General features: G+C 45.0%; 1 protein-coding gene, 1 long non-coding RNA gene and 1 other non-coding gene across 8 annotated transcripts in view; 2 read left to right on the top strand and 1 right to left on the bottom strand.

Moving 5' to 3' along the window:
• The first annotated feature begins 8199 nt into the window (after positions 1-8199).
• Positions 8200-14548, top strand: LOC118023098. Of its 6 annotated transcripts, none has more exons than XR_004682664.1 (5): positions 8244-8371; positions 9489-9697; positions 12247-12392; positions 13336-13382; positions 14446-14548. It is a non-coding gene; the product is annotated as an uncharacterized LOC118023098 (long non-coding RNA). The 6 variants fall into 6 exon arrangements; XR_004682662.1 differs by having other exon boundaries at positions 8245-8371; positions 9489-9718; XR_004682666.1 differs by lacking the exon at positions 9489-9697 and having other exon boundaries at positions 8200-8371.
• On the top strand, positions 13472-13598 carry LOC118023253. Its single transcript, XR_004682721.1, has one exon.
• A 1988-nt stretch (positions 14549-16536) lies between the features above and the next one.
• FSD2 (fibronectin type III and SPRY domain containing 2) overlaps positions 16537-20329 on the bottom strand; it is a 41090-nt gene continuing 37297 nt past the window's right edge. The window contains exons 13-14 of the mRNA XM_035024328.1: positions 18912-19088; positions 16537-16952 (exon numbers count right to left, since the gene is read on the bottom strand). Coding sequence (XP_034880219.1) covers positions 16700-16952; positions 18912-19088 — 430 coding nt within the window. The 3' untranslated portion in view covers positions 16537-16699. The remainder of the gene's footprint in view (positions 16953-18911; positions 19089-20329) is intronic.

Below are 20329 nucleotides of genomic sequence, written 5' to 3' on the forward strand. Positions count from 1 at the left end.
TAATGGTGGAAATCAGAAAGCAGTGGCGCCTGGCTGGCTCAGTCGGTAGAGTGCGAGACTCCTGACCTCGGGGTTGTGAGTTTGAGCCCCACGCTGTGTGTAGAGATTACTAAATAAAAAACTTAAAAAAAAAAAAAAAAGGAAAATCAGAAAGCAGTGACATAGAATTATTATATTTGCAAGACTGAAAACACTGACTTATCTCACCCTCCTAGGATTTCATTAAAACAATACTTAAGAGATAAAAAGAGACATAAAGATCAAGACAAGAGAATGGAAAAAAAGGACCATCAGTGGATCAGAGATTTCAAAATACTTGCGAAGACAGGAAGCTGATGAGGAATGAAAACAGCCAGGGGAAGTAGTACAAACTGTGGAGGGTGAGATAAAACCAAGGAAGAAACCAATGTGCTCTACAGATTGCTAGAACGGTCCAGAACCAGGAACCACTGAGTGCGGGGATGAGAGGCAGGGCCAAGAAACCGCATATGAAATAGGTGTCCCTCTCTCCAACCCAGCACAGAATGCCTCACAGCGACATCTACCCCCAGGGTGGGAGAAGGAACGGAGAACACCCAGAACTTCCCAACACACATATACACAGAAAACACTGAAACGTTATTCTGTACATACATTTAATGGCTCCATAGAAAATACCCTGCATTCAGCCACTTAGGGCAAAATGTCAGCACTCCTGCCCCATCATCTTAGCAGCTGACAAGTCTCACCCGAGTAGAGAGAGGTGATAATCCATTTATTACCTCATTCTTAAATATGAACAGTCAAGACCCTCAGACATTTGAGGAAGTTTCCAAGATGAAAAGATAGAAGTATCATCTTCCAGTAGAAAGATTATAAAAATAAATAAATAAATAAACAAGAAACCGCCCTGATTGTGAAGGGAAGAATTAATTCAGGGAACAGGGGAAAACAGACACATGGAAGAAATTTCACCCTTAAGCCAGTAACAGGATGCTACAAAGGAGTAACAAAGAACAAAAACTCCTGAAAGGTAAAAGCAGGACTGAGATGAAGTCAATAGAAGGGCATGAAGATAAAAACTGATGCAATCTTCAACTAAATAGCTGAACACACAAATGGAAAGAGAAACAAGAGACAGAAAATTAACCTGGAACTTCAACCCTAAATTAACAGACATTCCAGAAAGAACATAAGTAATCAAGTGAGGAAATTAAGAGAATTTCTCACACTTGAAGGGCAAGAGCCTTCAGACTGAAAGGCCTTACTGATCACTCAGGACCTGGTGCTGGAGAGAGGGGACCCCTGTGCATGCTGGGGGGCAGCTAACGTGTGCCACCACCACGGAACAAGCTGGGCGGTCCCTCCAAAGGTTAAACATACAACTACCACACGCCCCATCAACACCACTCCCAGGTATTGTCCCAAAAGGACTGAAGCAGGCATTCGAATGAAAACTTGTGCACAAATGTTCACAGCAGCACTACCCACAATAGCCAAAAAGTAGAAAGGACTCGAATGCCCATCAACTGATAGACATATCCATATAATGGAGCATCAGTTGGCCATAAAAAGGGATGAAGTACTTGATAGATGCTAGCACGAGTGAACCCTGAAAAAACTGTCTAAGAAGCCAGTGACACAAGAACACTCCATGTACACGAAATGTCCAGAAGATGCAGATGTCCAGCAACAGAATCTTTTGTCTACAAAGTATTCCCATCAGTTGTTGCTTAGGTTGTGAGGAAGGGGGATGACAGCTAAAGGGTAGGGAGCTTCTCTTTGTGGAGATGAAAATGTTCTAAAATGGGCAGTGGTAATGGTTGCGTGTCTCTGTGAATATGCTGAAAACCACTGAATCGTACACTTTAAGTGGGTAAGTTGTATGGTTGTTAAGTATATCTCAATAAAGTTTTTTTTATTATTATATTTATTCTTATGTTAATCCCCATACATCATTAGTTTTAGATGTAGTGTTCCATGATTCATTGTTTGTGCACAACACCCAGTGCTCCATGCAGAACGTGCCCTCCTCAATACCCATCACCAGGCTAACCCATCCTCCCACCCCCCTCCCCTCTCAATAAAGTTTTTTTAAAGAGAGGGATTAATCACTTCAAATGCCTGAAAGAAATCTAGAGGTAAGTATTCTTTGGATGGGGCTCAGAAGACAAAATGTGTATTAGGTGAGGAAACAAAGTCCAATGAGGATGAGAAGGAGAGGTGGGGCATCGGAGCCCACAAGAACAAGCGAGCCCCAGATGGGAGAAGACCTCTTCCCTCTGATAGGGTGGAGGTAAGGGTGTGTGCTGAAGCAATGTAGACAGCAGGTGCTCTCCTGAAAACGGAGGGGAGACAGAGCCTGCCTCTCGAGGTTAGGTGAGGGCGGAGGGGGCGCTTGCAGGGAATCCCACGTTCTTCAACATCGCTGGAACACAGGACACAGCATTTAAGTGACTTGCCTGAGCGCTCTTCCAACGCACTGGCAGCAAGCACCTGCTGTCAGACTGGGTCTCCTTTCTCTCGTCTCCCTAACGCCCCTATGCTTACACAAGTATCTTGAATTCATTTACAAAACATCTTCACACACCGAGCATCCAGGCGCTGTCCCCAGTATTCCTCACACAGGAAACCTGTTTTTACCACCTTTAATCATCCAGGCGTCACTCTCGTTTTGAGATTCAACTTCGCATTGAGAGAAATCAGAGTCTGAACACCGATTAAAATTTACAGGTTAACGGATTATGGGAACACTTTCCACAAAGTTCACACAGTAACAGGGTAGAGGCCATTCTGTTTCTGCTCTGCTGCCTATAAAGCAAGTCTTCCAACCTCGATGCCAAGGCTTCTTTCACAACTCCAAAAGTCTACTGGCTATAGAGGAGGAAGAAAGGGAGGTGTATCACAGGAACTCAAATCTGGCCGTTTGATTAGGGAAGGAGGCAGGGCAGTGGAATGAGAAAAGCGGGGGAAACGAGGTAAGCAGCGCTGGTCCTAACCTGGAGCCTCTTCAGTGGGAAATTGAGGGAAACTGTGAACAGGGACCGTGTGCTTTTGGCCCCAGAACTCCCGTCTTCCAACTGGCTACTATTGGGAGGACCCAGAGACTAACATGAATGGAGGTGATTTGCTTCCTGTTTTCAAGCCTTCCTGTGTTCACCCTCTCCCCTCCTGGCTTTGAGTAAAAAGAACACCTTTCTCCCCTCCACTGCAAGAGCCCTAGCAGGACCTCTGACCACATTAGCTTCTGATAACTCAGAACTAGTTGGGCAGTGTAGAGGCAGGACGTGAGGAGGCAGGCTGATTTCTGGCAGGAAAAAAAGGGAAAGCAAAGAGATAGTGGGCCTGGGTTTTAGTCACCTCAGAACCTTTCCAGGGCACCTGAAATACTTATAAAAGGAAAATAATCTTTACTAATGCAAAGTCTAATCCATGACTTCCTGCAGATCTGCTTGTGATTCCTTAGAATAAAATTAATGATAATGGGCAATAGTGATACCACAGTGTTGGGAACTACTGTTTCACATCATATAACATTAAAGGTTTTTTTTTGCAACATAAAACTATCCAAGCTCTAGGCCTCCATGCATCTGCAGATCCCCTCAGCACAACAGCTGGCTTCTGCATGGTTACTGCTAAACTTTCCAGGTGAAAAACTAAACCCAGATGGCTCATTTGTTATAGATCTATAATTTTTTCTTTTACTAGAAATGAAACTTACAAGTAATATAACAGATTTAAAACAAAGAGGTGAGCTGTGAGAAACCAGAGAGAGGTAAACAAAATAAGGAATGGTAACATTAACATCAGAAAAGGGGATATTGGTTAGACATAAGTTAAAAGCATTAAATAGGATAAAAAGGAACTTACAAAGAAGACAAGGGATAGTCTTGTGTGAACCACTGACATAGCAGTTAAATATATAAAAGGAAACCTTTTAGAAATGCAAGAAAAACTTGTTTAAAAATACATTTAAGTTGGAAATTTTAATCACACCTCTTCTAGAATTAGACTGATCTAGGAAATATATCAGAGAATTGGAACTCTAAAATCAATAAACGTGAATACTAAAACCAGTAAACCTGATGGAACAGAGGCACAGAACTTTTTAATTCCAAGAAGAAAATATACTTTAATACCCACGGAATGTGTAATCATTGATTATGTACTTGCCAAAGAGGAAATGCTTAGTTAAAACATACAGACTCTAATTCTCTGATCACAATAAAACTGGAAAATAATACAAACATGATCACCATCATGCAGTGCACTAGACCTTGCAGAGTGATGTATGTCAATACATCTATCTCTCAATAAAACTGAGAAAAGGAAATGATTGAAAAACTTAAGTATTGGGGCGCCTGGGTGGCTCAGTTGGTTAAGCGACTGCCTTCGGCTCAGGTCATGATCCTGGAGTCCCGGAATCGAGTCCCGCGTCGGGCTCCCTGCTTGGCGGGGAGCCTGCTTCTCCCCCTCACCCCCCCCCCTCTCGTGCTCTCTCTCTCTCTCTCTCTCATTCTCGCTCTCTCAAATAAATAAATCTTTAGAAAAAAAAAAAAGAAAAACTTAAGTATTTAAAAAAATGATAATGAATCATGGAACACTTCATCTAAAACTAATGATGTAATGTATGGGGATTAACATAAGAATAAAAAAAATCTAAAATACAAAACAATTCTAAGATAGAAAAAATATATAGATGTCTCTGTACCCTCTGCTATTAAATAAAGGTTAATATTTTTTACCTGAAATAAATAAATAAATAAATAAATAAAAAATAAAAATAAATGATATCCGATCCTGAATAACTCTTGGGTCAAATGAAAAAAAATGACAAAATTACAACATATGTAAAAAGCTATGAAAAAGAGAACACTTTATACCAAAAACTATGCAACATAAATACAAGTTGTATTCAGAGGCAAATTACTGCCTTAAAAAGTCTTCATCAAAAATGAAAGATTAAAAATAAAGCACTTAAAAAAATAAAGGCTCTTAGGTTAATATTAAGAAATTGGAAAAGAACACAAGAGAGTAGGAAGAGGGAAAAACAGAAAACAGTAAGAGCAGAAAAACGCCAAAGCTGATTCTCTGAAGCACTCAACAAAAGAGACAAATCCTCTGTGAGTCTGATTCGAGAAAAAAGAAAACAGAAATATGTAAGGTTAGGAATGAGAAAGTGAACAACTCATGCACAGAACAGATTTTAAGAAGCACAACAGAATTTCATACACAATACAATGGACAACTAATTTGGAAAACCTATTGAAAATGGAAGACTTCCAAGCAAAATATAAATTACAGTTGATCCCCCACAAAAGAGAAGAGTTGACTTTTTAAATGATCACAGAGGAGTGTGGACACATAATTTAAAATCCACCATATAATACTGCATCACATAATAGAGTTTCACAATTGATTTCTCTCCTCGGCCTTAAAAGAGCAAATAATTCTGAAGTTGCTTAAATTATTTCAGACCATTACCATATAGACCAGAGTAAAATATGAAATGATCCCTACAGTTATTTTAAGGGATCCAGTATAATTTTAAATACCAACATCTGATTAACACAGTACAAAAAACCTCCCCTATGTATCAGTCTGACTAATAAGACACACATTCTAAATAAGATACCAATAAATGGCACCCAAGAGTGTATCAAAAGAATATACTTTGACCAAAGAGAATTACTTGGAGATCCCATCAGTATTTTAGTAGGCACTGTATCAAAACGGTTTATTAATTTGTGATAAACTGATATATTTAAAACACTGAATTTCCCATACTGGAACATGAAATCTCCATTTACTTGTCTTTAATGTCTTTTCATAATTCTTCATATTTCTCATAAAAAGTCTCTTTTGTGCAGTATCTTCATATTGGGTTCCATTTTTTCCCTATTTTATAACTGGTACATAAGAAAAACTTAAGTGTCTGTATGTAATTTATTTAGCCACTTTGCTGAACCATTTAATTAGTTCTAATAATTTGTAATTTCATTCTTTTCCATTTTCTAGGAATAAAATCACATCATCTAAAAATAGTATCTTCACTTCTTTTCTAACATTTTTGTCCTTTTCTTTATTGTTTTGGCTAGAAAAGCTAGCACCATGTTGAATATTAGTAGGGAAGGTAACTATTCCATTTCTTTCTGAGTTTAGTGGAATGTTTCTACTGTTTTATCATTAAGTATGAAATTTACTATCAGTTTAAGTGTCTTTTATCAAGTTGCTATTTGTCTATTCCCATTTTGCTAAGTGTTTTCAATCAAAGGAGGTACTGAATATTTTCAAAAAACACTTTATCAATTGAGACGATCATACAGATTTTTTTTTTTTTAAGATTTTATTTATTTATTCATGAGAGACAGAGAGAGAGAGGCAGAGGGAGAAGCAGGCTCCCCACGGAGCAGGGAGCCCGATGTGGGACTCGATCCCAGGACCCTGGGATCATGACCTGAGCCGAAGGCAGACGCTTAACCGACTGAGCCACCCAGGCGTCCCCGATCATACAGATTTAAACCTCATACAGATTTAAGCTACTAATACAGTGATTTATAGAAACAGGCTTTCTAATGTTAAATCATTTCCGAGATAAAACCTTTTTTGTTCCAGATGGAGGGCACGACTGAATTTGCTAATATTTTATTTCAGGGCTTTGTATTTATGGGAGTTTGGTAGTTTTTCCTTCTTGTGCTACCTTTGTCAGGTTTTGGCAATACTGGGATGCAAACACAAAATGATCTGAACAACTCTCCTTGATGGCAGCACTCCAGGCATAAGGGACAGCATGAGCAGAGACACCAGGATGAAAAATAACGGGATATGCTCAGAGAATAGGATTTAAGACTTCTTAAAATGGACTAAGTAACCCAAAGTAGGTTTGACTCAAGTTGCTAATTAATCTTCAGAGCACAACTCCTCTGCCAAAACACTTTGACTTACTGCTCATTTTCAATACAGAATAGAATCCAAACTCTTTAGCTTGTATTCAAGATGCTTCCTGCTTTAACCTAACTTACTTCACATTTCAACCTGTGCTTTCTTGTCTGTGATGTTTGTTTGCCTAGAATGCTGGGTATGAGCTATGATGGCACATCCAAATCCTACCCGCCTCTCAAGGGAATAGTTCAAATGTCCACGAAAACTTCTTGGATCCAACTGAACTACGTTTGAATTCCTGTGTACTACAGCAAATTCTCAGCTTTTGGCTTGCCGACTTCTTAAGCTCTTGGACAGCTATATGAGGTTGGCAAGTGTCACACCCCCCGCCCCCCCGCCCTCCGCCCTCCGCCCCAATTCATGTCCTTCCCAGAACCCTAGCAGGCGACTTGATCTGGAAACTGTCATTGCAAATGTAATTACTTAAGATCAGGTTATACTGGAGTAGGGTGGTCCTTCGTCCTTTTAAAGAGAGAGAGACAGACAGAGAAAACACCCTATTGGAGTTAAGAGATCCGAGGGATGCAGCTACAAGCCAAACAACTCCTAGGCTGGCCGGACACCACCAGAGACTAGGAAAGGCAAGGAAGCCTTTTTACCTGGAGTTTCAGAGGAAGCATGACCCTGCTGACATTTTCATTTCCGACTTCTTGGTTCCAGAACTGTAAGAGAATAAAGACGCTGTTTTAAGCCACCCAATCTGTGATACGTCGTTACGACAGCCCTCGGAAACTAAAACGAGGGCAACCTTAATTTGTCATTGCTCTTCCTAACCCCAACAGCGCATGTCCCTAGTCCAGCTGAGAACCACGGAGGTACTCAATCCCTTTCACGAGGGGGCAACAGCAGTAGTCAGGAATTAACCAGACGCTCCTGACTCCTGCTCTGAAACCACGAACAGCTAATGCTCACTAAGCGGGAACCATTATGACTGCAAGGCATGCGGCTACGCAGATAAACGGAAGGCAGAACCTTAGTGAACTGGCGGGGGAAGGACCTCCACCCCCCGAAGGACGCTCACGAGGGAGCTCTTGAGGAGACGGGAGTCTCCAAGCCGCTCTCCCCGGCCCCGCTGAACAGCTCAGCCCTCTCCCCACTCCCCGCCGGGGGCCCAGCAACGGCGACCTCAGTCCAGGAGTCGCCCCCACCCACCTACCCCGCCACGGACTCGCATCCGCGGGCGCCTCCGCGCAGCGACGGCGCGTCCCGCAGGGATACGCTGTTGCGTGGGGGCGGGACTTCCTCCCGACGCCCGGAAACCGGAAAGGCTCTTCCACCGGAAGGAGGGAGGAGGAGTCGCCGCGGTCAGACGCGGGAGGGCTGGTTTCGTCTGTGGCGCAAAGTGAGGCTGCTGGCGGGCCACCGGCGGGGCGGGCGACGACAGCGTCCTCGTAGGCAGGCTGGCTGGTGTGTCGGGTTTCAGGGAGTGTACCGGGGAGCCGGCGTAGAGGTGAGAGGTCGGCGTATCTGTCGCGGGGTCCGCATCACCAGCGAGCGGGGGCTCGTTCCTAACTCGTGCTCAGCTTTCTCGTCCAAAAAAACCCGGTTCGGTGGTTCACGGAGCTGTGGTGGGGATGTATGTGGAGGGGAGAAATACACGCCCAGAGTACGGCTTAAGGAAAAATAATGCTGTAGGTGAATTTCACGTGAGTGGTGGGCTGTGTCCCTTAAGGGATGTGACGCGAGGGCCTGTACGGAACCAGACGGTTTGAATCGGCGACTCCTGCTTGAGGCAGCAGCACCTGTCGCATTAATTTGGAAACATAAACGCACGGCCGGTCATTTTTAAGCTTCCTCAGTCCGCCGGGAACGGCGTTTGGTGTCGGAGGAGGAACTGGGTCATCGCCCCTCGGTTCAGTTTAAATTGAAGCGTAGAGGGGCGCCTGGGTGGCTCAGCCGTTAGGCGTCTGCCTTCGGCTCGGGTCATGATCCCGGGGTCCTGGGATCGAGCCCCGCATCGGGCTCCCTGCTCGGCGGGAAGCCTGCATCTCCCTCTCCTACTGCTCCCCCTGCTTGTGCTCTCTCGCTCCGTCAAATAAATAAATAAAATCTTTTAAAAAAGTAAAAATAAATTGAAGCATAGAGGAGGCAGGCTGAAAGTCACCTAGCTCATTAGTGACAGAGCCAGGACTAGGAGCGAGAGTTCTTCATTTCCAGCCTAGCATCCTGTCCTCCACATCTTAACTGGGTTTTTTTGGGTTGCTAAGCCGTCTTTTTCAGGGAGTGAGGATGGTGGGGATGCACGTTTAGGTGTAGTATGAATCCAACAAAGGCAAAGTCAATATGTGTCAGGAGTTAGAACTGTGTCATTTATTTACATTCTATTTTTTAAAAGATTTATTTATTTATTTTAGAGGGTGCAGAGGGAGAGAGAAAAATCTCAAGCAGACTCCCCATGGAGCCGGACAAGGGGCTTGATCTCATGACCTGAGATCATGACTTGAGCTGAAATCAAGAGTCAGAGGCTCAACCGACTCAGCCACCCAGGCACTCCCATTTATTAACATTTCAGATGCTGTGTAGATGGAGAGGAGTCCGACATGTCCCTTCTGTCATTTCCTATTCAGGATTGTATGTGTAGTAACAAAAGCAAGATGGAACTTGGAGGACCTGTTACATACCTTTGCACAGAGAGGCCTGAGTTTCACGGATCTGTGCTCACCCTGCAAGACTTAGAGCTAACTATTGTCAGGGTTCTCACTGTGAACACTTGCTGTCACAGCCCGTGGAAATGTTTACCTAGAACGCTATCTGAATCACCAGCCACAATGAACTTGTAAGTTTACCACAAGTCCAGGTGAGATGCTGTAGGGTACCCTGCAGTCAGACCTCAGCTGTCTTAGGTAACACTGCATTTGGTACTCATGCTGTTTAAATGTACTGTGCGTTGTCTCTGTCATCTCTCTCATATTTGTAAATGGAAATGTCTTGTAAGAAAGTGCGTAAGCCTTAGAGGTCTACAGAACAACTTGTACATTAGCAAGTATTGAAAAACATAGATAAACTCTTACTACTGAGAAACTCATTCAACTCGATTTTCATTGTGGGGAAGCAATGAATGCTCTGTATTAAGAACTTTCAAACTTTTTGGCCTGAGGACCCTCCTATAAAATTATTGAGGATTCCAAAGAGCTTTTGTTTATGTGGGATATATATATAAAATCAGTATTTTTAGTGTTAGAGGTTAAAACAGAAATGTTTTAAACACAAGAATATACAAGCATACACTCTGTTGTCAGTGATGAATGTCCTCACATGGTGTAGCCTCTAGTTTAACTCTGCTCTGTACGTTCATGGAATAAGAGTGAAAAGGGCAAGTAATGTCTCAGTGTTATTATGAAAGTAGTTTTGACCTGACCCTCTGAAAGGGTCTCAGGGGCCCCCACAAGAGCCACACCCTGAGAACAACTGCTCTGTGCAAATGTTCCAAAGAAACTTGAGATGATATAGACATGATTGCTGTTGCAAGTGATGGTGACATGAGCAGAAGTATTACCTTAAAAATGCAGTAACGAGCACAGTCTTTTATTTCCAGGGCACGTATAATTCCAGGCACAAGGAACACATTTTCCATTTCGTTTTCCTTTCCTCCTGTTGATTTGTATAGCGCTTCAGACAGCGGTTCAGACTAACTCCTAGAGAGTCCAGGCTAAGGAGAGAAGACCACCTGTTGAGTGGATCTGGACACGGACAGGCCGTAGGCAGTTTCTGTTCCCCTCACTTCCCTGGCCATTTAACCCTTGCTCACCTTCTCCAACAGCCACCACAGCAGGTTACAGTCTGCATCCCCCTTCTCTCACTTCCAGAACTCGAGACTTTTCAGTGGATTAGTAACTGCACAGAAATATACCCACTACTGAATTCATAATGATTACATAAGTAGGTAATCCGTGTTTAAAATGCCTTTTACTGGGTGCCTGGGTGGCTCAGTCGTTAAGCGTCTGCCTTCGGCTCAGGTCATGATCCCAGGGTCCTGGGATGGAGCCCCGCATCGGGCTCCCTGCTCAGTGGGAGGCCTGCTTCTCCCTCTCCCACTCCCCCTGCTTGTGTTCCCTCTCTCGCTGTGTCTGTCAAATAAATAAAATATTTTTTAAAATAAATAAATAAAATGCCTTTTACTTTACAGAAATCCTTGGGAGACAGTTATGTGTGGTTATTTTGGGGAGATTGGCTTGAGATTCTTTGAAGGGCTGGGAACATAGTTTTCCAATTTAAAGATTTTTATTTATTTATTTTTGGAGAGAGAGCGAGCCCAGGGGGAGAGGGAGAAGCAGACTCACCACTGAGCAGGGAGCCTGACATGGGGCTCGATCCCACAACCTGGAAATCATGACCTGAGCGCTTAACTGACTGAGCCACCCAGGCGTCCCCAGAGTTTTCCAATTTAAAATAATGAAACCTAGGATCTGAAAATTCCATAAACTTTTTAGGAAAGGATGAGATTTCAAGAATAAGAGGTGCCTCCATATATGTAGGATTTTCACCCTATGATACATAAGTTTGGCTACAATTTTGGGGGGATGAGGAAGTCTCTCCCATAAAATGATTTTTTTTTTTAAAGATTTTATTTTATTTATTTATTTGACAGAGAGAGACACAGCGAGAGAGGGAACACAAGCAGGGGGAGTGGGAGAGGGAGAAGCAGGCTCCCCGCAGAGCAGGGAGCCCGATGTGGGACTCGATCCCAGGACCCTGGGATCATGACCTGAGCCGAAGGCAGTCGCTTAACCAACTGAGCCACCCAGGCGCCCCTCCCATAAAATGATTTTTAAGACACTTGACATTTGAGGAGGTACCACCTGTGGTCTTTATATGTCCCTGGGGTTGTTGTTAACTTTACAGCATGTCATTTCTCCATGAAAGTCTTAGATTCTAAGACCAGCAGAGTCGTGATGTGGTGTGCTGTCAGATCAGGCTCTGTCAGGGCCTTCACTTCCACTCATCAGCCTCCAAACATACAAGCCGGATTGATGTTTCAGAGCATTTAAAATAAGGGCTCTCTTAAGAATAGTCAAAACTTCAATAAATATTAAATGTGAGTGTTAGAGATCTCTGGCAGTGATGGGAAGGAGGCACTCTAAACATCTTCCTCACACATCAGATTCTGGTAATCCCCCTCCCATCCTTCCAGGTCAGAAGGGGCTCTCACTAATGGGATTATGTGGTGGATCCTTCAGGTGTATTGGGACAGCAGAAAGGCTAAGAATCACACTCTTATTTTTTATCTACCGCTCTTCACCCAACACACATAATTTAAAAGTGCTTTGCTTTCTGATGAAGAGATTTAATTTGGAAGACAATTTGACGTCCCTCACCTCTTTTCAGGTACGTGAGCTCTTCGAAAGCAGACTGCCATTGCTTCCGTGTTCTTATCATTCAGAGGTGAGGAGATACAGTTCCTGCCTCTGGTTTGCATACAGCCAAGAGGTGCAGACGCAGGTCAACAGTTGCTGTGTGCCACTCAAAAAGAGGTGAGTGTGTGGCACCGAACTCAGCCTGGGCGAGGGAGGTATTAGGAAGTGCTTCCAGGAAGTGACCTTTGAGCTATACAGGCATTAGGTGGACAAGAAAGGGTAGGTCCATTCCAGGCGCCTAGGGATCTGCGACTTGTTTATCAAGTATCTTCTACCTTTCTTCAGAGGTCTGTCCTTACGCACTTCTCTTGTTTTCCTTCTCTCTCCCTGTCCGTTCCCCCTTCATTGGGTGGGTGTTTGGGATATAAAAGAAGTCAGAGGGTAGGAAACTTTCTGAGTGGCAGAAAAAGATGACAGGTTTACCAAGAAGCAGTGTATGGATTCTGGAAATCCATCTCTAAAAACTAAGTTCCTGCTTTGTTAAAATGCATAGCTGGGAAACCTCAGTTTTGTTGATTGAGTGCTTTCCTAGCGAATGGATTATATTCTTGTCTCCAGTCCCATCTTCTCGAATTTAAGGGCATCTCTTAAGCCATCTAGGCCCAGGAATGGGCATGGGGGAGACAGCAAAATTAGAATCCAAGTTCCCACTACAAAAGCATTTTTATTGGCTCTGTGCACATGACTGCATGTTGTTTGAGCTGCATGCTGTGTTGTTGAATTGTCATAGTTCAAATCAGTGATAGTTTAATTCCACCAGGATTTGAGTAAGGTGAAAATAGAGCAGAAAAACCTGATACTGTCCGAGTCTGGGAGAATGAAGAAAAGGCAACCAATCAGTGGATGGGGCTTAATTTTTTCCTGGGGTTGGGGGTAGCAGAAAACAAGCAGGGACGTAGTAGGACATGATCTGTGTGACAAGAAATAGCACCTGTGCCGTGCGCGAAAATGATTACTGCCTTGGGGCATCGTGCCCAGCTCATTGTCCTGCGCCTTCTAGGAGACTTGCTGACTGGCTGGAGTCTTCTTCCCAAATCACTGACTCTCATTTTGCATTTAGATTCCTTAACTATCGATCGCGGTGAAGAAACATCTCTGCAGACTCGAGTAAGCAATTACCTAACAGTGCTCAGTTACCCTTCCTTTCGTGTCTTGACACCCTGGGGGGCAGTGCCTCAAAAGCTGGACTTGGTCTCCTGGAGACTAAGAAATCAGAGTCCTTGAAGTCAGGCCGACTCTGCTGTTAGCCTCCTAAAGGAAGAGGTAGAAAGAACAGGTCTTGTTTGCAACATAAATTCAAGACCTACTTATCTACCAACAGCAAGTACACACTTCGAGTCGCCTTACCGTGGAACATAGGAACAGTAAATGAAGAGATTAGAAAGGGTGGGAGAAGGTAGTGGACCCACGAAACTCTTACTGTACTAACTGATAGGAAGGTGGCTAGAAATTGGAGAAGTTGTTTAGGAAAGTGGAAGACAGGACCTCCTGTGGTGCAGCCTTCAGGGGGTCCAGCAAGTCTTCTGGGAGCTGAGCCTCCCTGGGCGGAGACCAGCACAGTCTCAGTTACAGAATGCCGTGGCAGAGTGACTTGTGACTTGCGCTGCGGGCAGCTAGCAAGGTGTGAGCCGTGTGAGCTTCTGCTTCTGACAAATACTGTGGGATGGGAAGTAGTGAGGAAAAGGCCTCGGTGCCCATGTAATCGCTCTGCTTGATACCACCAAGCACGTGCTTCTGAAATATTTTACTGAATGTGTATAAGTGATTGCATATCATTGCCTGAACCAGCAGGAAGTCAATTATTAAACATACACGGTTCCAAATAAAAGGCAGTTTAATTTTACCAGAAACCAATATCATCTTCTATCCCAAGTCTCTCACCAACTTTCTAGTCCCATTTCAGGGTGCCTTCACATCGGACTATTCTGATGTACTAAGCCCATGTTAGTTTACACTAAGATTCTGTGGTTATTTTGCATATTCTCACTCCCCTTTGTTGAGGGAAGCCAAAGCTTATGTTAATAACTTGCTCAAGGGTTACACAGTGAGACAGGTGAAGCTGGGAAAAGAACAGACTGACATGTTTTGTTTTAACTGCACCGAGTCAGGGATTGTGGCTACAATCGTCTGACTTTTTAAAAATCTTTTTCTTTGTTTTGTTTTTTAACAGATGTATCAGCAGGTTGCAGGTGAACATGGCCTTGAGGTAAATCCTGCCCCTTGTTGAAATTTAGTTTCAGCAGACTATTCATGGTATTTTAGGAACTGGAATATTTTAGAGAAAAAAAATGTTTGGTTCTGTTCTAGACTTATTTTTTCTTCTTGTAGAAGAAACATGTTTAAACAAAAGTTCTTTATGCTGAGTAATTGTGATGCTTTAAGTTGGTCTTCTGCTTTAAGTGGATTTTAAATGTCAATGGTCAATGCCAATTCTAGATGTTTTTTTCTTGGTCAAATAAAAATTTCACTCAAACCTTACAGGTGTCAAGTTTTTATCATTTTATCCATGTTCGTATTGCATATGAAATATTCCATAAAACCTGTTAGAATCCGGAATTCAGACTTGCCTTATCTATGATGCCCTACTTCCTACCTGGCGGTTTCTGTCTCAGTAGCTGAACAGTGTTGAATACACGCATGTGTCTATTTTGTCTATAACGTGAATCCTCTCTGTGCTCACACTGGCTGTACCTTCCTTATTTCAGGCTAGTGATCCAGATTGGCAGGGCAGGTGTGCGCGCGCGTGCATGTGTGTGTGTGTTTGTGTGTATGTAAGGAGCTGGAAGACTGTCAAGGTGAGTTGTTAATTCAGGAATCTGAGCTGCTGTTCATATCAACAGGCAGAGTTTGGAGACAGAGGAGGTGTTCATCGTGGGAGACTTTGAGTGTGCTGGAAAACAAGTCGCGGAGCTTTCAGTTCATCCAAAACCTTAAGTGAGGAGATGAGGAGCATGTCTGCTTAGAGAGGCATCCACAGGGCAGAATACTAAGTTGTCTCTGAGAATTGCTTCACAGATGGAGTCATTTACTCTGCATCTTGCATCTTAACTTACACGCTGGAAGATGCTGTGTGCAGAGTTTTAAGAGATAACCAGACACCTGGGCTGGAGAACTGAGAATGCAGCTGGTGTGGCCGGGTCCTGTGGTCGCAGGATGGGCAAGAGCATCCAGGCAGGAAGTCCTGGAGTTGCTGGTGGGGAGACCACTTCGCCCACCAGTGCTCAGCTTGGGTCTTGGTGGGCTGGTGTCTTCTTTCCAGAAACCGTGGTGCATTTGCTGCGTGCCCTACACTGTTGTGCGCTCTCGCGTTCGTTGTTAAATCTCCCAGTCCTATGAAATGGGTACTGTTTTTTCTTTGTTTAAGGGAAACAGGAGCTCTTGAAATAGTGGGACTTTTCTAGGGTTGACGGCAAAGCAGCTACAGAGTAGCGATCAAGCATAGGTCTGATTTCAAATCTGGTTCTCTTTATGGGACAGTTCTAGGATCAGTTGCCACTAAGTCTGTTTTTTCCTGGTTTATTCCCTGCCCACCCCCCGATGCAGTGAAAGTACCACACTGATGTGGAGTCTGCTGGGTGACACGAAGCGTGCAGTGGTGCGGAGGCTCCATTTCCCCAGCCTTGCCATCAAGCTGCAGGGGCCCTTCCGGGCCTTCCTACCGCCTCCCCTCCACGCTGTCTCCATCTCCTGGCCGCGCGTCCTTTGCTGCGTTGAGCAAGAGCCCCGCCATCTGTGGCCCCGAGAGCAGGGAGAGCCCAGGAGCAGTGGTGGCATGAGGAAGATACTAATTTATTCTATACGTGCTGTGTACCACCTGTTCGTTACGTGTTAGCCCTTAGCGGCTGGATGATGAACAAGACAGACACTGTCCCTGCCTTCACGGAATTAGGCGTGGGAACAGGGTGTCACCGAGTGCTCAGCGGGAGAACCCCTCATCACAGTGCCGATAACTGCTGGGAAAACAGGAGAGGGCAAGGCCCGTGGCTTCCCTGCTTCTCTTTGTGGACGGCCCCTCGCCTTCTCAGGTCTGTTCTGGCTGCTGGCGACACGTCACGTAGCGTCCCTTCCTTTCCCCTGCCCCTCAGCCCGAGCTCTGCAGGCCTTGGAGATTCAGATACTTTGCCTATAAACCAATAGACCAGTACAATCTGACCACTTGAAAGACCTCTGAGTTCACGTTGGCCGAGCCCTCCCGTGACAGCCGGGCCTGGTAATGACTAAGCTAACGTCACACGGGCGGCAGTGCGCAGGACTGGACTCCAGGTCCAGTGAAACAAGCGTCAGCACGCCAGTCGGCCAGAGGAGAGAGTGAGCTGGAACTGTGCCGGGTGCATGGTGCTTGAACGCCCAGCCCCGCCGGCTGAGAGGTGAGTGGCTCACGGGTGGGTACGGAAGAGAGACAGGAAGCCGGGCATCGGAATGGTCTAACAGAAAGTGACGTGCTTTGGCATTGCAATGCCATTCCGTATCTTCAGACAGCCAGGCTTTTCCAAAGAAAAACAGGGATGCACAAATCCGTGGAGCTGACAGCTGAACGTGTAAAGGTGCTGAGAAATGTCCACGTTGAAAAATGACAATTTTGAATTTTCATAGTCTAATAGAACACCAATCTTCCTTGGGGACACTGTTATTCTTATATCTGGAGTCGTCTTGTTGTGCAGGAACTCATACTTATGCCTGAAAATTAAATGTTGATATAACAAAGTAACAAAGCTTCAGAAACTCTGTAGATGGGTTATTTTCAGAACATCTCCTATTCATTTTATTCAGATACTCCTATGATGGTGTTATTTTTTTTAATTAACTACCAAAACAGGCCATTTCCCAAATTATATGTCTCTTTTCTAAAATTTGTCCTAAGAGACATATTTTTAAACTCCGTTTGTTTTTGAGCAATCTCTTAACCTAAAAAACTTACATACAGTAATATAAACTATTGCATCAAAATTTGTGTAGAAATAGATGTTTTAAAACTTTGGATTTAAGGATCAGATGTATAAAGCCTTTGATTACAAAGACATTTGAATCAGGCAGCCTCATGATGTTTCATGTAATAAAATGGGCCTTTTGGGAGAGTCTGCACAAGTACTCAGGCACAATTCTCAAACCTTCAGCCTTAGCAGGGCCACCCGGGGGCCTGTCACGTTCGCTGCAGTGTAAGCCCAGCACCCTCTCGCCATGCTCTGTAGCTTGTGTGCTTTGAAAAATAGCTGGAACCGAAACCAGCCACAGGGACTTCCTCCCCCTGCTACCCAGACATTTGCAGAGCTCAGTGCCAACACGCTGGTCCGCGCACCCGGGAGGAGCACTTGGAATAGTCTCCGAGTGTGAAAGCAAGCCGGCCCGTCTCGCCTCATCTTCCCCTCAGCTCCTTTTCTTAGCTAAGCAGCCACCAGAAACTTCCCTTCCCTCTACCTTCCTCCCACCACAGTAGAGGCAAGACTAAAGCAAGAAACGTGAGTCAGCTGGGATACCCAACCGTCACCCTCCACTCCTACCTCTGTCTCTCGCTCACACATCTTTCCAAGATGGGACTGCATGAAACTGCTCTAGCCCTGGTTCCTGGCTTCCTGCCTGCTTTCTTCATGCTGTCTCATGTTCCCATGCTCTTCTGTCTCCTGACCTCCCCCAGACCCCTACTCTTCTTCTATTCTCCTCCTCTTTCTCTGCCCTTTGTTTTTACCTTTCTAGGAGAGGACACTTTGATTTTTAGTCTTACTTCAGGCAGAATCCAAATAAACCATCTGGCTCAGTGCCTAGTATTTCTTGTATTCCTCCAACTGGGTCTGAGGTTTAGTAGAGGCAATTCTAGTCCAAGTGTCTTACAGGGGGAAAGCTGGTCTTCCCACGTACGTGTGGGTGTGACAGAGAGTGTTTAACCATGACGGAGGCTCACAGGCAGGGAACATTAGATCAAACATTCATAGGATCCTTTCAGCAAGCCAGTGAGGGTCAGAGGCCCCACAACAAGAGGTGCTGGGAAAATGGCGTGAAGTTTTACAGTTTTTGAGGTGAAGGGAGGTTGCCACAATGGCTTTCCAAGTCTGACAATGTCCACTGGCCTGGGGGCCTCATGGGATTTTCCCAGCTTTTTAGAACTAGTCCATGCGTAGAGGATAGAGCGCTTAGCAGCAGAAGCAAGCCAGAATGAGCCATAATTATTAAGCCTCTGCCCACTTACAAACCAAACTGTATCCATTTAATAACACAAGTTGAACACGAAAACCAATCACTTAGTGGCGAAGATCTTATGCTGTCTTTGGAGCCAGACGGCCTGGATTTGATTCCAAGCTCTGAAAGCCCATGTTGGGTGGATTATCCAACTTCTGTGAGGCATAGCTTTCTTATTTCTAAAATGGGATAATAGAACTGTGAGGAGTAAATGGGATAGTACATCTGAGAGTGTGGAACAGTGCTTGGTGCAGAACAAGCTCTTTGTGAAGTTTGGCTACTTTTATCCCAAAGCTGCTCTTTCTCTTCTCATCCGGACTTTAGGGAAAAGGGCTAGAAAAGAGCCCTGAAATACCCTAAAGTACTTCCTAAGACATACCGTAGGCCTTAATTATCGCCAGGGAAACCTCCTGATCTCTTCTTTCAAAGCAAATTTTAACGCTGGCTGTCTGGATGTTACTTTACCTCGATGATGCAAATCTGTGCCTCATGCACCAAGACAGGCAGTTTGCTCCCAGGTCCTCCTGTTTAGGGACATCTTCAAAGGCCACACCCACCGTGTAGTCGGCACGCTCGTCCACCTCCACCTCCCAGTAGTGGCGCCCTCGGATTGGAATTAGATTCCCCATGACGGCGACACACCTGGGTTTAGAAAGTGGGAGCACATGTGATTTGGGGGCGACGCCAGCCTGGCCGTGCCGCTGAGTGACACCAGCTGTTGGGGCCGGTCAGCAGGTGGCCGATAAATGTGGAGGGAGGGCTTCTGACCGCCTCCCTCGCGAAGGGGCAGCCCTGAGCTCGCAAAGCCCGTCTGACCGATGCTGGAATCACAAGAGGATTGTTACCCCGCTGGTAGAAAAGGCTCTGTTTGCATTTTTAAATGATTGGCCTTTTGAGTAACAAAGGTTTGGTTCACTTGTCGATAAAAAAAAAAAAGAAAGGGACTGAAACCTCACGGAACTCAGCATCGTCGGGAGAACCATGTGCTCGAGGTTACGAACCAGCTCGAGGGTCTTCGAGGTGATGCCCACCATGGGGCGACCACAAGCAGCAGACGGGGAGTCGCATCACAGGCGCAGACCCAAGAAGAGCGAAGAGCAAATTCCTCACAGATGATCAGAATCTACGTCCAAGATGCCACCGGGAACAATTACGCTTACAAAGGTCAGAGTTACGTTTTGTCTTACAATGCAGCATTCTCCAGAGAAAGGTTCTCGTTGGAAATTGGACCACATCCGTATCTCCAAAATGACTATTCTACCTCCGGCAGGAAATTCCTACATTAGCCAAACTCAAGGTGGCTCCCCAAATCCCTAGGCAGATTTGTTTAGCTGTCATTAACACATGATCTCTACTCAAACCCCAAGTTCTTGTTTATTTCTTTCTTTAAAGGCAGACGGCCACATGCAGGGCCTCCGTGGGATGTGTCTGGAGTCTTGGAAGCTTGACTACGTATGTTCTCCTACAAATGGACCTTCAGAGCTTGTTTGGAGGTTCTAGAGGGGAGCGCAGCTACTCCTATACCCTTGAGCTAAGAACGGTCCTCCTCTATCCGGGAAGGTCGTCCTCTTCAACCCAGTGTGCAGCTTTGGGAGGGACGCGCATGGAGCGGTGAGGGAGGAAGGGGACCCCTGCCTAGCCAGCCAGATCAGCCACATCAACCCTGGCGATCCACGGGGTGACAGATGTCGCAGCCAGATCGCCCTCATGTGCTCACACCCCAAGTTCTGAAGGCCACGCAAAGCTTTGGGAAGCAGACTGCACGTGAAGTCACTCCTCTGTAAAACGAAGCCGTCTCTACTCCAAGCTCCAGACCCACATGTCCACCCACCTGCTGTCTCTCATTCAGAATGTCCCAAACAGAACTTACACCTTCCTACCTC

This window comes from Mirounga leonina, unplaced genomic scaffold (assembly GCF_011800145.1).
Source record: "Mirounga leonina isolate KUSES-001 unplaced genomic scaffold, KU_Mleo_1.0 Mir_178, whole genome shotgun sequence".
In the NCBI taxonomy this organism is placed as follows: Eukaryota; Metazoa; Chordata; class Mammalia; order Carnivora; family Phocidae; genus Mirounga; species Mirounga leonina.